The sequence below is a fragment of the Chelonia mydas genome, chromosome 3 (assembly GCF_015237465.2).
Source record: "Chelonia mydas isolate rCheMyd1 chromosome 3, rCheMyd1.pri.v2, whole genome shotgun sequence".
Classification (NCBI taxonomy): Eukaryota; Metazoa; Chordata; order Testudines; family Cheloniidae; genus Chelonia; species Chelonia mydas.
The window spans coordinates 172,160,876-172,177,267 of NC_057851.1; the positions used below are offsets into that span (position 1 = coordinate 172,160,876).

Here is a 16,392-nt window from a genome sequence, read left to right on the forward strand (position 1 = left end):
ACAAAGCCCTGGCTGGGGTGATTTTGTTGGTGTTGGTCCTGCTTTGAGCAGGGGGTTGGACTAGATGACCTCCTGAGGTCCCTTCCAACCCTGATAGTCTATGATTCAAGTCAAATAAACATCACTTTAATCCTTAAATAAATTATTACACTGCAAAGGGCTGCACTTCCATTATTCATGTACATAAGGTGTCTCTCATGGATATCACATCCTTTCTGCACCTAAGTTTTTACTGCTGACTTTACCCTTGTATCCCAAAATCCATTTGGATTGCCTATAGACCAATGTGGAGCATGATGGAACATGCTGGGACTGTGTTTGGAGACAGAGGTCTGCCCACATGGAGTTCATTGAAGGATCAGGGCATTAGAGTGACAGCCAAATTCTGATTTCAGCTACACCTGGGCAGCCACACTGAAACCAAAGAAGTTATGTGAGTCTAGCTGTGGTCAAAACTTGGCCCCAGATGTTAATGTTGTGTTGGATTAAGGATAATTTCTTACCTGACAGTCAGGCTTTTCTTGGTTCTATATATCACCCAGGACAGACTGTACTGTACCTTCTTATTTATAAATGAAGACAGGATACCAAACTAAACCAAACCTGATGATGCTACCCATCTCTGCTGAGTTCTCCAGTTCATTCCAGTCTCCAGTAAGGAGACTGTTCAATTCAGTAGACAGGCCACCAGAGTGGGAGTCAGGAGATCTGAGTTCATATTCTGCTTTCTCAATGATTCACTGTTTCAGCAAGTCACAGTGATTTTCAGAGGTGCTGAACACCCATAGCTCCCTTTGGAATTAATGCCAATTAAAATTTGTTCCAATCCCATGTAATTTAAGTTTCTATTTATACTCAACCACCACCTTGTTAGCCAAGCTTGAAAATTAAAAGTTCCATAAACAGAAGACAGCATGAAATCATGCCTGCAAACAGTTTATTACAAAAAGTATATTAAAGGGCCTTCCACACTTTAAGACCATTATCAGCAAAGTCATCAAATGTAAATAAATGCTTGAAAGGGAACACAAGGAAGAAGAAAACTTACTAGAACATTGTGATGCAAGAACATTAATCATAAGCATCATATTTCTGTGAATGTATCATAAATCCTGCTTCCCCACAGTGAGCAGAGATGCATTGGATTGAAAGATTTTTTGTATCAGTCTGAAAGGAAGTTAGTCCCACCCATGAGATCATTAATTCCAATGGTTAAAGCACATTTTCTCATTGTTCTTAATCCAAACTTCATCAGAAAGTAGCAGATCCACTTGAGGCCCCATTTCTTTCATATTCTTGAACTGGGTTTGGGGCTCCCATCTGGAGGAAAGATGGATCCAAACTATGCTTTGAATAGCAGAAAGAATCTCACTCTTCTTCCTAACAGCTACAATATTTTAGCTAAAAAGTTTTTGGTTTTTAAATCATTGTCTTTCCAAAGTTAAAGGAGGGAAGTGTTACTTTTACAAGTGTCTTAGGAGACATAAATAGATAAAGACAGGATACTCTACATGTTAGAGTCTACTAACACAAGAATACAGAATAAAATAAATACAGTGTTAAGAAACCACAAATAATACCCTAAATTCTTCAATATAGGTAGCCAGAAGTGATATACTAACAAGGCACCAAATCCTGAGGGTTTGGGCTGATTACATCAGTATAATTCCAAAGTTACCCCCACTAAAGTCAAACCACACACCCCATTACAAACCCACAGACCACACCACTATCACATACAACATGCATTCCCACAACAGTGCTGAGTTTCTGGCAGTCATAACTTGAATAAAGAAGTGACAAATATGATAGTCATCAACATTCTGGTATGTTTTAATCAACCAAGAATAATATTTCATATTTTATTCTGACACAGTAAACCTTTGCTTTTTTTGTATTCAGTTTTACATATACATGACTGCTGGTGTTAGCTCCTATCCACGTGTCACTAATTTCAAACTAAAACAGTGCAATATTATACCAGTAAAAACTCGTGAGCATAAGTCTCAAAATTTAATGTAATGCAGAAATGAAAAAACAAAAGAAAAATAGATAAACATGGTACACTAATTTTCAATGAAAGCGATTAAGACACTGACATTATATTACCTTCATGTTAAGGAGATTTAGGTTTGAAAACACCTTGCTGGGTGTTTTACAATAAATCTGTTCACTGTCTAAAATTATATTCAGAATGCATTTTATTAATCCTGAAGATTTAAAAATTGATTCCTTGTTTTTCATGGAGCTCTTAAAAATTCTCCCCTAGTATCTGCTGGAATTAGCTGGCTGCTCTGAATGGCCTCCAACTTCATGAATATCCTTAATAACTCAGGAGGATTCTCCCCTAGTATCAGTCTCTCTCACCAGAAAAGAAGACTGAGAAAGCTAATGCCACATTGTATATATACAGATGATAAATCCATAGAAATACCTAGCTTTGGATCCAGAATCAATTGCATTAGAAGTATAATATCAATATTTAACACATTTTAGACAATATTTTGTTTTGTTTGATGTACTGTGTTAAACACAGAGCCTTAAAAGGACTTTTAAATTTAATTATGACCTTATCTCAAGAGAATCTATATTTAGAAAAAGATCTGACATTAAGGAACATGAAATTAAATTGAATGGATGTAATAATGAATTATAGCAGTTAAATTACAGCCTGTGTTACTAAGCATAGTCACATTGATTCTGATGGGTCTACTTTAATAAATGAAACAAATTGTGCAGGATTTTATAAGAGGGCTATTCCTTATGCTTCCCTTCCTCCGCACCTTTCCCTTTGATCTCTTTGTTGTTGTTGTTTGTTGCACTTCCATGAGAATTATTCTATATGGAATTTCACACACACAACAGAAATAAAATATTTATTTTAAAAAGCCCATTAACTTCACTACAAAGGAAAAATGTCATTTTGAATTACTTTTACTTTTGCTCATATCTCAGAATTACTATTTGACAGGATCTGAAATGAAATAAAAAACTACCAAGATGTTTAGTTTTAAAAGCATTTAATGACATAGCATATATTTAACAGATAGGGTAAAAGTCGTAGAGGTACAGTTCCATAAAACTGAAAGCCAGTTCCAGTACTACTCTGACTACAGGCCCAGTCATTGAAAGTTCATTCCTATTAAATGTAATTTTTGATTGTGCAGTAAGATGAAATTTTTTTCATTACAATAGTTACAGTGACAGAGAAATGCACACTATGTATCAAATAGCAAGGTAATGTAGCAAAATTATAACACACAGTGCTGTAGCTGACAAGCAAGTAACCATTTGAGTAACATTACTTTTTTTTCCAGTAAATGCTTCAGTTCCACTTTTACACTTATCAATGATTTTAAAGGGTTTATTATACAACTAGTCTTATTATACTTTGTACTAGAATTATCTGAAACATACAATATAATGTATTTCAGCAAAAAAAATTGAAATTTCAGGTTATTTAAAACTGTATCAGTATGCTAAATCCTTCTTGTATTCCACCATTCTTAACAGTTGTACTTGATCCAGAAAAGCTTCACATTGTGTTAATAACTGATGCCAGGATACAAATGGTTTGTCCGTAAGTTAATGCATATCTGCACTCTGTTACAGCAAAGATAATACACTATTATTTTAATAAAGGTTAGACTTGTAATGGGAGGTTCTGTTAGTCAAGACTCAGCATAACCATCTTAAATGGAAGTGAACATGTTTGAAAATTTGTACATTTGTCTTTGATGAGCACAGTAAATTTGTAAGCACCGCTGCCTTGCATACCAATAGCACAGGATATGGGTTCTTTTCCAAGACAGCCTCACAAAATTGAGGAACAGTTTAAATATTAAGATCTAATCTACATTAATTCCATTAAAAAAACAAAAACAAAACCTGGTCCTCCCTCTCATACAGAAGCTGCCCAATGCACCTCATACATTTGTAATGGGTTTTTTAATGCTCTATAAATAATAAAAATTAAATCATATTGAGGAACATTAGGCACAGAGAGTAATGTATTGGTTCTGAGCTTGCATGCTGGAATTCCACTGGAAAGGTCAGAAGTGCAGCGTGTGGAGATGGAATTCACTTCTTTTTGCCAAAAAGGCTGAATCTCTTTTCTTTGTCTTTCTCTTTGTCTTTCTCCCGCTTGCCAGGACTGGATTCGCTGGTTATTGTAACACTGGCTGGCAGGGTTTGGGCACGACTAGAAGCTGGAGTGCTTTGTGTGCTTGGAGACACTTCAATTTTGTCAGAGGAGATAGCTGATGTGATGGCCTGAATCCATGTGTTCATTTCCTCCTTCAACAAACATCAAAGTTAAAATGTAGGAATCAGCACGTCAGCTCATACTGTTTTCTATCATTCAAACAATGTTTCAAAAAGATAATTGATACAGAAGTAGAAAATTAAAGAGAACATGATCCCAAGTCATAATTTAGCATCAACTTTTCAACCAGGCCTTTACTCAGCTGCCACTCACATGCCATGCACTTGCTCTTTGCAGATGCAAAAATGTGCATGTGTGCTTTAAAAAACAAAAACAAAAAAACCTAACCCCTGCATGGATACCAGTATTAGAACTTGCACCTTGAAAGTCCCTCTGTCTTGATGGGTTTTGAAGGAGCAAATTCCAACACCACTTGTGGACCTGCAAGTACATGGACATGCATGCACAACTGAAGACAGAGGCTGAGAACGTACCCCTTACTATCTAAACCATTTCTCTTTTCTTAGCATATGTCAGTATACGAGAATGTGACAGCAATACCATTAAAACCAGCAAACAAACAAACAAACTGATGGAAACTTACATCATCTTTGGCTTGGAAGAGGTACTCATTGCCATCAGTTAATCTGCAATGAAAAACAACCACCACATATATTAGCCTAATAGTACACGGTTCCAAATCCTGCTTCATTTTCTCAAGCAAGCAATCCCATTGTGGTAAATGGGACTACATGGCAGAGTGATAAATAACACAACCTTGTAATAAGCTGTATTTCCCATGCGTCTGTAATCACCTGGCCTGCACTCTACCCACTAATCCATGTTCCTTGTGGTCATTACCAACATTTTTAATTTTGAGAAGCTGTCATTTAACAACAAAAATAACCTGCCCTGAAGTGCAGGATGGGCAATATTCAATCCTGGGCTAGTGACATGTTTAAGGTTCAGTATCTCATGATCTACTGGGGTTATAAACGGGCACTCTATACCAAGAGATATTGAACTTTGTTTTATTTTACATATAAAAAACCTATCCTAGGTATAGTTTAGACTGAGGTTTAAACATGTAATATTTTTATTTATCTATACTGAAATGTTTCTACAGTTGGGACTAATGGGAATTAAAGGGATACCAAAAACAGTCCCAACAGAATTTTATAAAACTCAAAAACATTTCTAAGGTATTTTTCTGTACAGAATATGTGGAACTGTCTTGTTATATAAAGGTTCTACTGGCACACATTTGTGATGACCTGCATGACTGTTTGCAGTTTTATAATGTGCAAGAATAAATAAAAATAAATAAATAATGCGGCCATCTCAGACAGTTAAGCCTTGTGATGTATTCTCTGCCTCTCAGCTGGTGTAAATGGGCTGCAGCTGTTTTCAAAGGGCTGAGACATTTTGCAGGCGACGAAGACTCAAATACATAAACTGTTTGTTTATTATAGTTTTCTGCAGCTTAGCATCTCCCACAATTCTGATATGTATAGGTTATTCCCTTCCTGTCTGCAGTTTCTGGAGGCATTTCAAAGGTAAAGCACAGCCTATGCTAGCCATGTCCCCTTCTGGTTTCATGGATAGGAACCACCCATGGACAAAGTCCCATATCAAGTGCCTCTAGGCCTCTCTCCTGAATAAATGGAGCCATTCACCACAACGCATCCAAGATCTGGTCCTGGTTCCAAATCAGGTGCTCAACAATCCCGCAGAATGTCTGCAAGGGTCTTCCTAGTTGTCTAACAGATCCACAGGTACTCACAACTGATGTCAGCCTGGTGTGATGGGGAGTGCATTAGGGGCACAGAGCAGTGCAGGCATCAGGAACCTCAGGGAAAGGAACCAAAACATCAACCTGTTGGAGCTCAGAGCTGTCAAGCTAGTCCCACTAAGGTTCCAGAACTACCTAGCCAGTCAGACAACATGACCACTGTGGTGTACATTAACAATCAAGAGTATAACCCTACATTCAGAAGCAATGGAAACAATGGAATGGGCAGAGAGAATTCTCCATTCCATAAAAGCAATACATGTAAAAAGAGAGCTGAACCAAAAGACAGACTGACCCAGCAGACGCACAGTCAACATCTCAGTATGGTGTCAAATAGAATGCCTTCACTCTGAGTTTGCACAAGTTTGGCCTTCTGGCTGTTGACCTGTTCGCCAGTCACAAAAACAAAATGAGACTGAAGTATTTCACCAGGAAGCAGACCCAAATGGGGACAGAAGCTCCTTCTCAAGGCCTGATCATAGAATCAAAGAGTCATAGAATATCAGGGTTGGAAGGGACCTCAGGAGGTCATCTAGTCCAACACCCCTGCTCAAAGCAGGACCAATTCCCAACTAAATCATCCCAGCCAGGGCTTTGTCAAACCTGACCTTGAAAACTTCTAAGGAAGGAGATTCCACCACCTCCCTAGGTAACGCATTCCAGTGTTTCACCAAACTCCTAGTGAAAAAGTTTTCCCTAATATCCAACCTAAACCTCCCCCACTGCAATTTGAGACCATTACTCCTCATTCTGTCATCTGCTACCACTGAGAACAGTCTAGATCCATCCTCTTTGGAACTCCCCTTTCACGTAGTTGAAAGCAGCTATCAAATCCCCCCCTCATTCTTCTCTTCCGCAGACTAAAAAATCCCAGTTCCCTTAGCCTCTCCTCATAAGTCATGTGTTCCAGTCCCCTAATCATTTTTGTAGCCCTCCGCTGGACGTTTTCCAGTTTTTCCACATTCTTCTTGTAGTGTGGGGCCCCAAACTGGACATAGTACTCCAGATGAGGCCTCACCAATGTCCAATAGAGGGGAACAATCACGTCCCTCCAGCTGCTGGCAATGTTCCTGCTTATACATCCCAAAATGCCATTGGCCTTCTTGGCAACAAGGGCACACTGTTGACTCATATCCAGCTTCTCGTTCACTGGTAACCCCTAGGTCCTTTTCTGCAGAACTGCTGCCTAGCCATTCGGTCCCTAGTCCGTAGCCATGCATGGGATTCTTCCGTCCTAAGTGCAGGACTCTGCACTTGTCCTTGTTGAACCTCATCAGATTTCTTTTGGCCCAGTCCTCTAATTTCTCTAGGGCCCTCTGTACCCTATCCCTACCCTACCCTCCAGCGTATCTACCACTCCTCCCAGTTTAGTATTGCATGCATTCATGCCCTTTCCACTTCTAAGAAAGGTCATCCAGAAGATAAGGCGAGAAGAAGCAAAGGTGATAGTCCTCATTCTGCTCTGCTTAAACAGACCATGGTTCTCCAATCTGACAGAACTGAAACTGGCACCACCCAGTTATCAATGGACCTAGACATCCTTTACTAAGGCCCATTCCTCCATCCAGACCCAGAATGTCTATAGTTGACTGCCTAGTTAATGAGAGGGAAACATTAAATGGCTATGACTATCCTCCAAAATCCCAAGGATCCTGCTATCCCAGTTATCCTGGATATTCTTCAGGAAGGCACAGACAAGAGATTCAGCCTAGCACCATAGCACACCAGGTGTGAGCTATAAGTAGTATCCTGGTCACAAGATTCTCTGGTTCCTTGACAAAAACAACGTATCCAGATTTGTCAGAGCAGTCAGACTGGCTAAACTTGTGATCAGACCAATCGTTCCTAAGTAGAACCTACCACTGGTATTAAAAGCCCTAACCACACACCCTTTTGAGTCACTGACATCAATATCTTCATTCTATCTATCCATCAAAACCTGTTTTCTGGTCACCATAATGTCTGCTAGATGAATTTCTGAACTGGCAGCTTTATTCAGGCAGGAACCCCACTGTGTGTTCCTCGATGACAAGACAGTGCTAAGAATCCAAGCATCGTTCTTGATTAAAGTGATTTCATCTTTCCATGCCTCACAGAAAATCATCCTCCCTTCATTCTGTCCAAACCCACAGCACCCAACAGAAAAGTTGTCACACACTTTCAATGTTCAAAGAGCACTGAAGATCTATATCAAGCACACCGAACCAACAGAAGATCGGGCTCCTTGTTTGTCTACCTTCATCTGAAGTGCCAAGGGCTTAGGGTACTCAAGCTATCACTAGTTAGATGGATCAAGCTATGCATCATAGAGGCATTCATGGTATCAGGTTCTCCTGCTCCAGACGTCATCATGGAACCACGATGAGATCTGTGGTGGCATCATGGGCGGAAAGAGCTTGTGCTTCCACTGCAGAGATCTTCAGGGCAGCAATGTGGACATTAGTTAACACCTTTATTAAATGCTATAAAGTGGACACCTGCTTAAAGTTGGGCACATGCTAAAATATCTTGATGAGACTGGGACCATGTAAGAAAGTAGCTTGCACGGTCACATAGTTCACTTTAACTTAAATAAAGAGGTGCCCAGTTATTCTACATTGGGTAGCACTGACTCACCTGAGTAGAACTTTAGTAAATGCTCATATGAGTAAGGGTGGCAGAATCTCATGCAAAATAATGAACTAAACTATCAGTGAATCTGAACTTAGCTTCTCTGCCTATTAAGGAACTAAAAAAAAAAAAAAAAAAAAATCTTGTTCTACATGTTAAAGGGCCAGTTTCCGGACTGCGGATTGGTGGCTGATGCCCTCAAATCCCTTTGTCTTTAATGGAAGATGAGGGCAGTCAGCACCTTGTAGGATTGTGAACTGTTTGTCAGGGAGAGAACATAGCATCATAGACTATCAGGGTTGGAAGGGGCCTCAGGAGGTCTTCTAGTCCAACCCCCCACTCAAAGCAGGACCAATCCCTAATTTTTTCCCCCCAGATCCCTAAATGGCCCCCTCAAGGATTGAACTCACAACCCTGGGGTTAGCAGGCCAATGCTCAAACCAGTGAGCTATCCCTCCCCCCCCGACATGCTCTGCAATAAAACCTTTCCTTTCCCAGAATGGTGCTCCAACAATCTTACCTTAGCTTGAACACGTGTTTCTTCTTTTTGTAATCAACCGCTATTTCACAGACTGCTTCTTTCAGGCTGATGGGGATCTCACTGTGGTAGGGAATGCCAGAAGCAGCAGCCTTGGAATCTTTGTAGAAGCCCATCTCTTGGTTGTTTATAACACAGTACACATTGTGCCAAGATCTTCAAGAAAGGGAAAGTAATCAAAGCATGTGTAAGTCTAATTCTCTTCAATGAACCATGAATCTGACTGAATCAAATACAATTATCTTTATACAATTATAAAATGAACACCAACTCAATTTGGGGAGGTAGCAAAACATGTATCGCCCTCTTAACTGCAGGCTGAGAATTCTCTCATGCAAGTGCTGTTTCAAGACAAAAGTATTGATCTTGTGCCAAAAGTAAGAGAGATTTCTAGAGCTCTCTCTTATACCACATTAGCATACAGTAAGAGTGGGAGTATTGTTTGGAAGACAGGCAGTTTACGTACTTAAGAGAGAAAGTGCTTGACCTTTTAATGAGCACTTGTTCTTGTAGAGGGATTTTTCACGGTGTTATAAGATTATGGATGAATTGTACATAAAATTCTTGACTCTTGTACACACTCTGTAGCAGTAATTATTACCTCCTTCTGTAACACGGTTGTAAAAAGAAAGAAGTACTAGAAGCAGGTCTCCTTGAATATTAATACCTAGGACCTGTAACTATCTACATAAAGTTTTATAGTTTGACATATTCGTATAGAATCTCAACTCTGTGAAAAAACTTTTTCCTCAACAGCAGTCACAGCACAAATATAGTTTTCCCATGTGATGTGGGACTCTAGATAAAGAGGACAAAGACAGCCATTTTACTGTAATTCAAATCTTTGCCCCTTGGCTGCTACCCAACGGTTCACTCCATTCGTAGAAGTAGGGAGTGATGAGCTAATCCAGGATTCAGACAACACTTTATTTTCCAAGAAAATTATAGTTATGGCTTTCCCAGTGCTTCCCCTCAAATGGTCATATAGGACCAGATTCTGCTTCCTCACAAAGACAAAACTTTTAGTGGGAGTGTTCCTTGTATGGGGACTGCAGAATAAGGCTCTTAGAAATTAAATCAACCAGTACATACAAATCTAACTTCAACCCATGCTTTGAGCAGATTGCAGTGTAGATGGAGGGTGTTAATGTGCGAACAACTAAAAGCATGGATGCTTCTAGTACCACACTTGCACATTTTTCTTTTCCTGTGCTTGTGATTGAAGCACTACACTGGGACTCAGGAGATCTGGATTCAATTCCCAGCTCTGCCACAGACTTCTTGTGTGGCCTTGGGCAAGTCACTTAATTTCCCTGTACCTCAATTCCCCATCTATAAGAGAACACAATAAAATTCCTCTCTCTATCCTTTGTTTTCCCTGTCTATTTAGCTGTAAGCTCTTACAAGTAGGAACTATCTTTTACCATGTGTTTGTGCATCACCTAAGGCCCCATTGTGCTAATGTTGACTGGGGCTTCTAGGGGCTATGTAGTACAAATCATGATGTTTAGTAGTTTTTAGAGTATATTTGGATGTAAAACTTATTTGCATTAAATGCTGGCTACTTTACCTGTTTGAGGCTTTCTTGTTATGTGTCTCCCATTCATGTTTACGATGCAAAAAGCCCTCCATCTGAGCTGAAGGAGTTTCTTGTGTTTTGGCTGGTAGGGTAGCTGCAGTCTGAGCCTGAATGGCAGTCTTGGCTTTGCGGTCTGCAGTTGGGGAAGGAACAGGACTAGACTCTTTTGAACTTGTCCTCTGTTCTGCAGCTCCATTGACCATTTCATTTGTTTCCACAGTTTCTGCCATCTAGGAACAGTGGAAAAAACATTCAGCTAGAGGCCACACAAAGCTACAACATCTTAGAGTTAATTTTCTATCTTGCACAATGTGGCTGAGTGTACACTTTGTCTATAGAGTAAGACAGTCCAGTAAAATCACTTTCACACCCCCATGGAGACACAGAAGGCCAAGGAAATTAGACATATGAATGGATTAGTACCCATTTTACAGATGAAAAAAATCCAGGAAAAATAAGAGCTAAACATCAGTGTGAGTTTTACTGCACTTTGTTCTGTTAATCAATCCATATCATTTTATATATTGTCAATCCTAAAATGAGAGCATTTCATCCCATTGCTAAGTACTCAAATACTTGCAACAGTAACAATCACACTTCTGTAAACATTAGAGGAATAATTAAAGTTATAGACATCAGCCACCTTACATATATTTATAATTTTACTGTTTTAAGTTTAATATAAATTATAAACATGTATTAAATTACAAGTAAACAGAAAATACAATCAGAACTGTCCAGGAGCATTCACAAAAACACAACTTTAATGTATGTTGCAAAATTGCTTGGTTTCTGTAAATGCTCTTTCTCCCCATGCCCCAGATAGCACAATATAATCAAAACATGCAAAAATTAGGAAGATTACACCATGCATTTCATGTCCATCATCCCAGTTAGGATTTGGATCTTAAAGACAGGGAAAATGTGAGAGGTCAAATGTCAATTTATCAAAGTCTGTTACAGACTTCATTATTAGGTGGATTGGATTTATGTTAAAGGAACTGGAAACCACCACAGTCACTCAACATCACACAGCTATTTACCCCCAAACAAAGACAGAACCAAGGCCTTGCCCATCACTTGCTTTGTTGATCGCGTTGCCTGCTGCACTGTGTTCGAGATAGCCTAGAGAGCAGCTCTGACTGGTCAAGCTGTCGACGTCTTCAGGAGCCATTCATCCAAAAATCATTTAAATTGGAATCCTAATGGCTAGTGTGCTTTTGCAATGCAGCTTGGTTCCAGTTTTATTTTTTCCTGTACCATTACTTTGACGTGTAGAGCCTTTGGTAGCAGCCCACAGGTTACACGATGAGTGTCTGGTATTGTTATTAGCAAGTTACTAAAGCTTATTGCTGCTAATGCTCTAGTAGATTACAAACATTCTGTACCATTTTTATGCAAGCAAGTATTTTCAAATGGCACAATAATTAAAGACATTCCCACTGTTGCACAGGGTCTGAACAAGTCAAAAGCAGCAGAATTATTAGGCAATGAACTACAAATTAGACCTCCCTTTGCTAGAACTTTTCATGCCTGTCAACTGTGAATTATTGTATCTTTCATCATTGAATGTCATATCCTAAACCCTAGAAAAAATTCAAGTATGGGATATGAATTGGGAAGGACTGGTTAACTGCCTTTAAACAAACTAAATTTTCAGAGTATATACATTACATCACTGAAACGGGGAAAGAATCACAACTCGGATTAAATTTCAGGCATATTCAATTAATAGGACTATGCCTCCAAAGATGTACAATCTAGTTCAGACTTTCTCAAATTTTATTGCACTGAGTCCCCCCTTCTGACAACAAAAATCATTACACGACCTCAGTAGAGGGGACCAAAGCCTGAGCCCCACCGTCCCGGGTGGGGGGCCAAAGCTGAAGCCTCAGGGCTTCAGCCCCAGGTAGAGGGCCTTTAACCTGAGCCCCGCTACCCAGGGCTGAAGCCCTTGGGCTTTGGCTTCAGCCCTGAGCGGCGTGACTCAGGCTTCAACTCTGGTCCCAGGTCGTGAAGCTCGGGCTTTGGCCCCGGGCCCCACCAAGTCTGACCTAGCCCTGGCAGCCCCATTAAAATGAGGTCGCGACCCACTTTGGGGTCCCGACCCACAGTTTGAGAGCCGCTGATCTAGGTTATTGGAAAACAAGTGCCCCTTGAAAATGTCCATCCTGGATTATGGATCTATTTCCTGTCAGTATTTTACATCTTTAGGCTACATCTACACTACGAGCCAAGGGTAAGATTGCCACTCGCATATACATGCTAGCTCAATGAAAACAAGCATGAGTATACGTAGCAGTGTAGCCACAGTGCATGGGCAGGGGTAACAGGGCTAAACCGTACTGAATATGTACCCACCCATTTCAGACCTGTGTGTACTCAGCAGAGCTAAGCCATGTGGCTGCTGACTGTGCTACCGTGGCTACACTACTATTTCTACACTGAACTAGCATAAGTATGTGTACGCAAGCTGGGAATCACCCCCCTAGTCTGTAGAGTAGACGTGGCCTTCGTAAAGCAGCGGCAGAGTTTATTCTGCAAACTGTGTGAAATTTGGACCATTAACATCTGCCACTTTTAACCAGATATCAAAATAAAACAAAACATGCTACAGGAAGAAAGACTGGTGGCCGATTATCCTAATGTTGCCAGCATGGTTACCAGGAAATGGATGTTATAATAAAGCAAGCTAATATCCTGGTTCATCATTTAAAAAAAAAAAGGGGGGGGGGGGAAGGGAAGAGCCCTAAGCAAATTGGCTAGTGACAACTTAATTACTGTTCTTGAAACAAATTCTTATTTCTAAATTGACACATCTATACAGTGAGATTGAATGAAGTTTAAATGAACAGCAAGAATTAATTACTGGGCATGTGTGTAAACTGTACATTACAGTGGACGATGGTAACTTAAATACTTGCCAATAGCCTTATATAACTATGTAAAACTACCTATTAGCTAACCTCAGTATTTGCAGGATTCAACCTATTTCCCATAGTAAGTATAGGAAGGATATGAGAATATCACAAATATGGAGGTACCAATATCTACTCATTGTAGGTAAAGCAGGGAAGTTTTTCAGTACAGCCACTGCCTATCTAGTTAAAATGTTTTTATGGAAGAGAGAAAAAAATCACTCCCTGCTGCGATTTGCAAACCTGTTGTTTTAAATGATAGCTGCCAATTGTAATTACATAATCAGTCCCTGAACTTCTACTTCCACTTACAATTTAGCTATTGATTTTAATTACTGGATTGAAATAAAAACAAAAATGCATATGCAAACTAAAACACTACAGTTATGCTAGGACTATGAAAAGCTCACTGGATGCTCTTTAATGGAAATTTTTGTAGCATAATTTTCTTTTTTGTATGTTATTCACAATGAACAGAAGACAAGCAAAATAAATCTGCACATGGACCACAAATATTTATACCAAGTATGTGCCATGAAAATAAGAAAAAAAAAAGAAAAAGAAAAAGAAAAAAGAGGAGCTAAATAAACTTTAATGGAAACATGCTTTGAGCATGCAAAAAACAACACAACAGAGGACAAACATTAATAGCAAACTGTACTGTTACAATAACAAAACAGTTAACACACATGAATAAATTTTTCTTCATTGTGACTGTTTATGGGAAGTTAGTTGCAAGTACTTTAGTGGCTAGCTACTATTCATGAGGTATTTAAATCACAACTGTGACATGCAACATGACAGCTAGTGACAGGATTAGAAACATCCCTTTGATTTTCAAAGTGCATGAAGAAATATTACATTCAGTTCATCAACTTGAGTCTCTGCACCACAACTCAAAGAATAAAGAGACATACTTGTCTTCTTCAAATACAAATAAATTACAGCCAATAAACTGTTCTGTCAAAGATATAATTTTGAGATCTTAGTCATAATTAACAGGTAAAAATATTATACTCCCTTAGTGTCTGGCATTATGATTTTACTCATTTTTCTTGACAGTAAAACAAAATTTGTATACTTAATCCTAATAATATAAACTAAAAATTATTATCTACCTAAATGACTTATTGTTAGCCAGAATACATGTAAAGGCTTCCTGGTCTAGCAAGTCTGAAGACGCAGCTATGCTTTATGAGTACTGTAATACTTTTAAAGGCACAGAGACCCAATACTGGTGCATGGAATCCACCAGAACATTTGTGTATATTTGTATACAGAAATTTAAAAAGGATTAAGAAGCTATATGTTGTTATCCTGACAAAAGAAAAAAAAAAGACATGCATCATGAAGTGGCAAGATAAGCTATTATAAAAGTACAATTGTTGGAGAACAGTCCATCAGTCATGTTGACTAAGATACTTTTTTGAAATCTAAATTTTGATCATCAACAGCAGCTTATATCAACTCTGTTACAAACAGCAAAACTGGTGTATGTCTGATGTATTGCAACATGTGGTTCATTAAACTACAGGCGAGAAAGCTCTCATTAAGAGATCAACATGCAGATGGTGAAGATTAATATGAAGATGTGCTATAAAAAGATTCCATAATAAAAAACAAAAACAAAAGAAAAGCTGAATAAGGTTTTGGTAACAACCAAGAAGGTTTGCTGTATGCAAAAATTTTGTGATGCTACTGCAGGCCCACTCTCAAATTCCTCGTCACATTTACTTGTGGCATCACTTTTGCAAAGCTCTGGCATTTAAACAATCTATTTTTCATCATTCTAATATTAAAGGTTAACTGAAATGCTTTATTGGAGAAAGGAACACGGAAAAACTCTCTGACACCCCAGAATGTTTACAGAATATATGTGCAGACCCAAAAAGCAATAGGGATAGGTATTTGAGAGGTGAACTGCTGAAATGCATTTCCTGCCAAAATCTGAGTTCAGGATGTTTCACTGCACCCCATATTCATCATAGTGATATGATTATGATATGATTATGGCATAATTATTATGCATTGTGTACAAGATGGGTCATGTAAGGTCTCATTGGAAAAGTTATGATTTGCCAAATATGATTATCCTATTTGCGTGTATGTATCCTTTTTGTATCTGAAGTTATGAATATTGACTATGTATCTGTATTTCAAATGTGCTTACTCTGGGTAAAGCCCACAACTAGCCTTTCAGATACAACAATGAAGAAGCTAGACAGTGCTAATGGCTCATCAACAAAGACAATGGACCATGGAAGAGCTTAGCCTTGTTTCAGCCAGCCTATAAGTAATAGCTGCTATGACTCAGCAAGGCATGTCATGGCATGTGGCCAGACCACATGACATTGAACTCCATTTTGGTACCTGTACTTTACCACAAACTGGGCTGGGAACTTAGCTTGGAACAAAGAGTTCCCACTTCCCGCCATATGGAAAAAACTATATAAGGTGGGGAGTGACATCATCTGAGGGTGTCACTCCCCACACAAGAACACCTGGAAATACCTGAGGAACAAAGATTGAACTGGGGGAAGTGCTAGCCCCAGGCTAAAGAGATTTCTAGCCTGTGTATGGAAACTTGGTGGACTGCTTGTATCAGTCAGGGTGAGAAACAGCTAATTCAAATCCTATCTAGTATGTTAGGCTTACTTTGTGGTTTTTTGTTTATTTGCTAGATAATCTGCTTTGATCTGTTTCCTATCACTTATAATCACTTCAAATGTATCTTTCTGTAGTTAATAAATT

The 16,392-nt window shown here is 39.0% G+C and overlaps 1 protein-coding gene across 4 annotated transcripts in view; it reads right to left on the reverse strand.

Moving 5' to 3' along the window:
• Positions 1–3,003: 3,003 nt before the first annotated feature.
• SPTBN1 (spectrin beta, non-erythrocytic 1) overlaps positions 3,004–16,392 on the reverse strand; it is a 212,043-nt gene continuing 198,654 nt past the window's right edge. For all 4 annotated transcript variants that reach the window (XM_037895873.2, XM_043543804.1, XM_007072399.4 and 1 more), the window contains 4 exons: positions 10,715–10,953; positions 9,127–9,300; positions 4,809–4,851; positions 3,004–4,296 (listed from right to left, as the gene is read on the reverse strand). In XM_037895873.2, the coding sequence (XP_037751801.1) occupies positions 4,081–4,296; positions 4,809–4,851; positions 9,127–9,300; positions 10,715–10,953 (672 nt within the window). In that variant the 3' untranslated portion in view covers positions 3,004–4,080. The remainder of the gene's footprint in view (positions 4,297–4,808; positions 4,852–9,126; positions 9,301–10,714; positions 10,954–16,392) is intronic.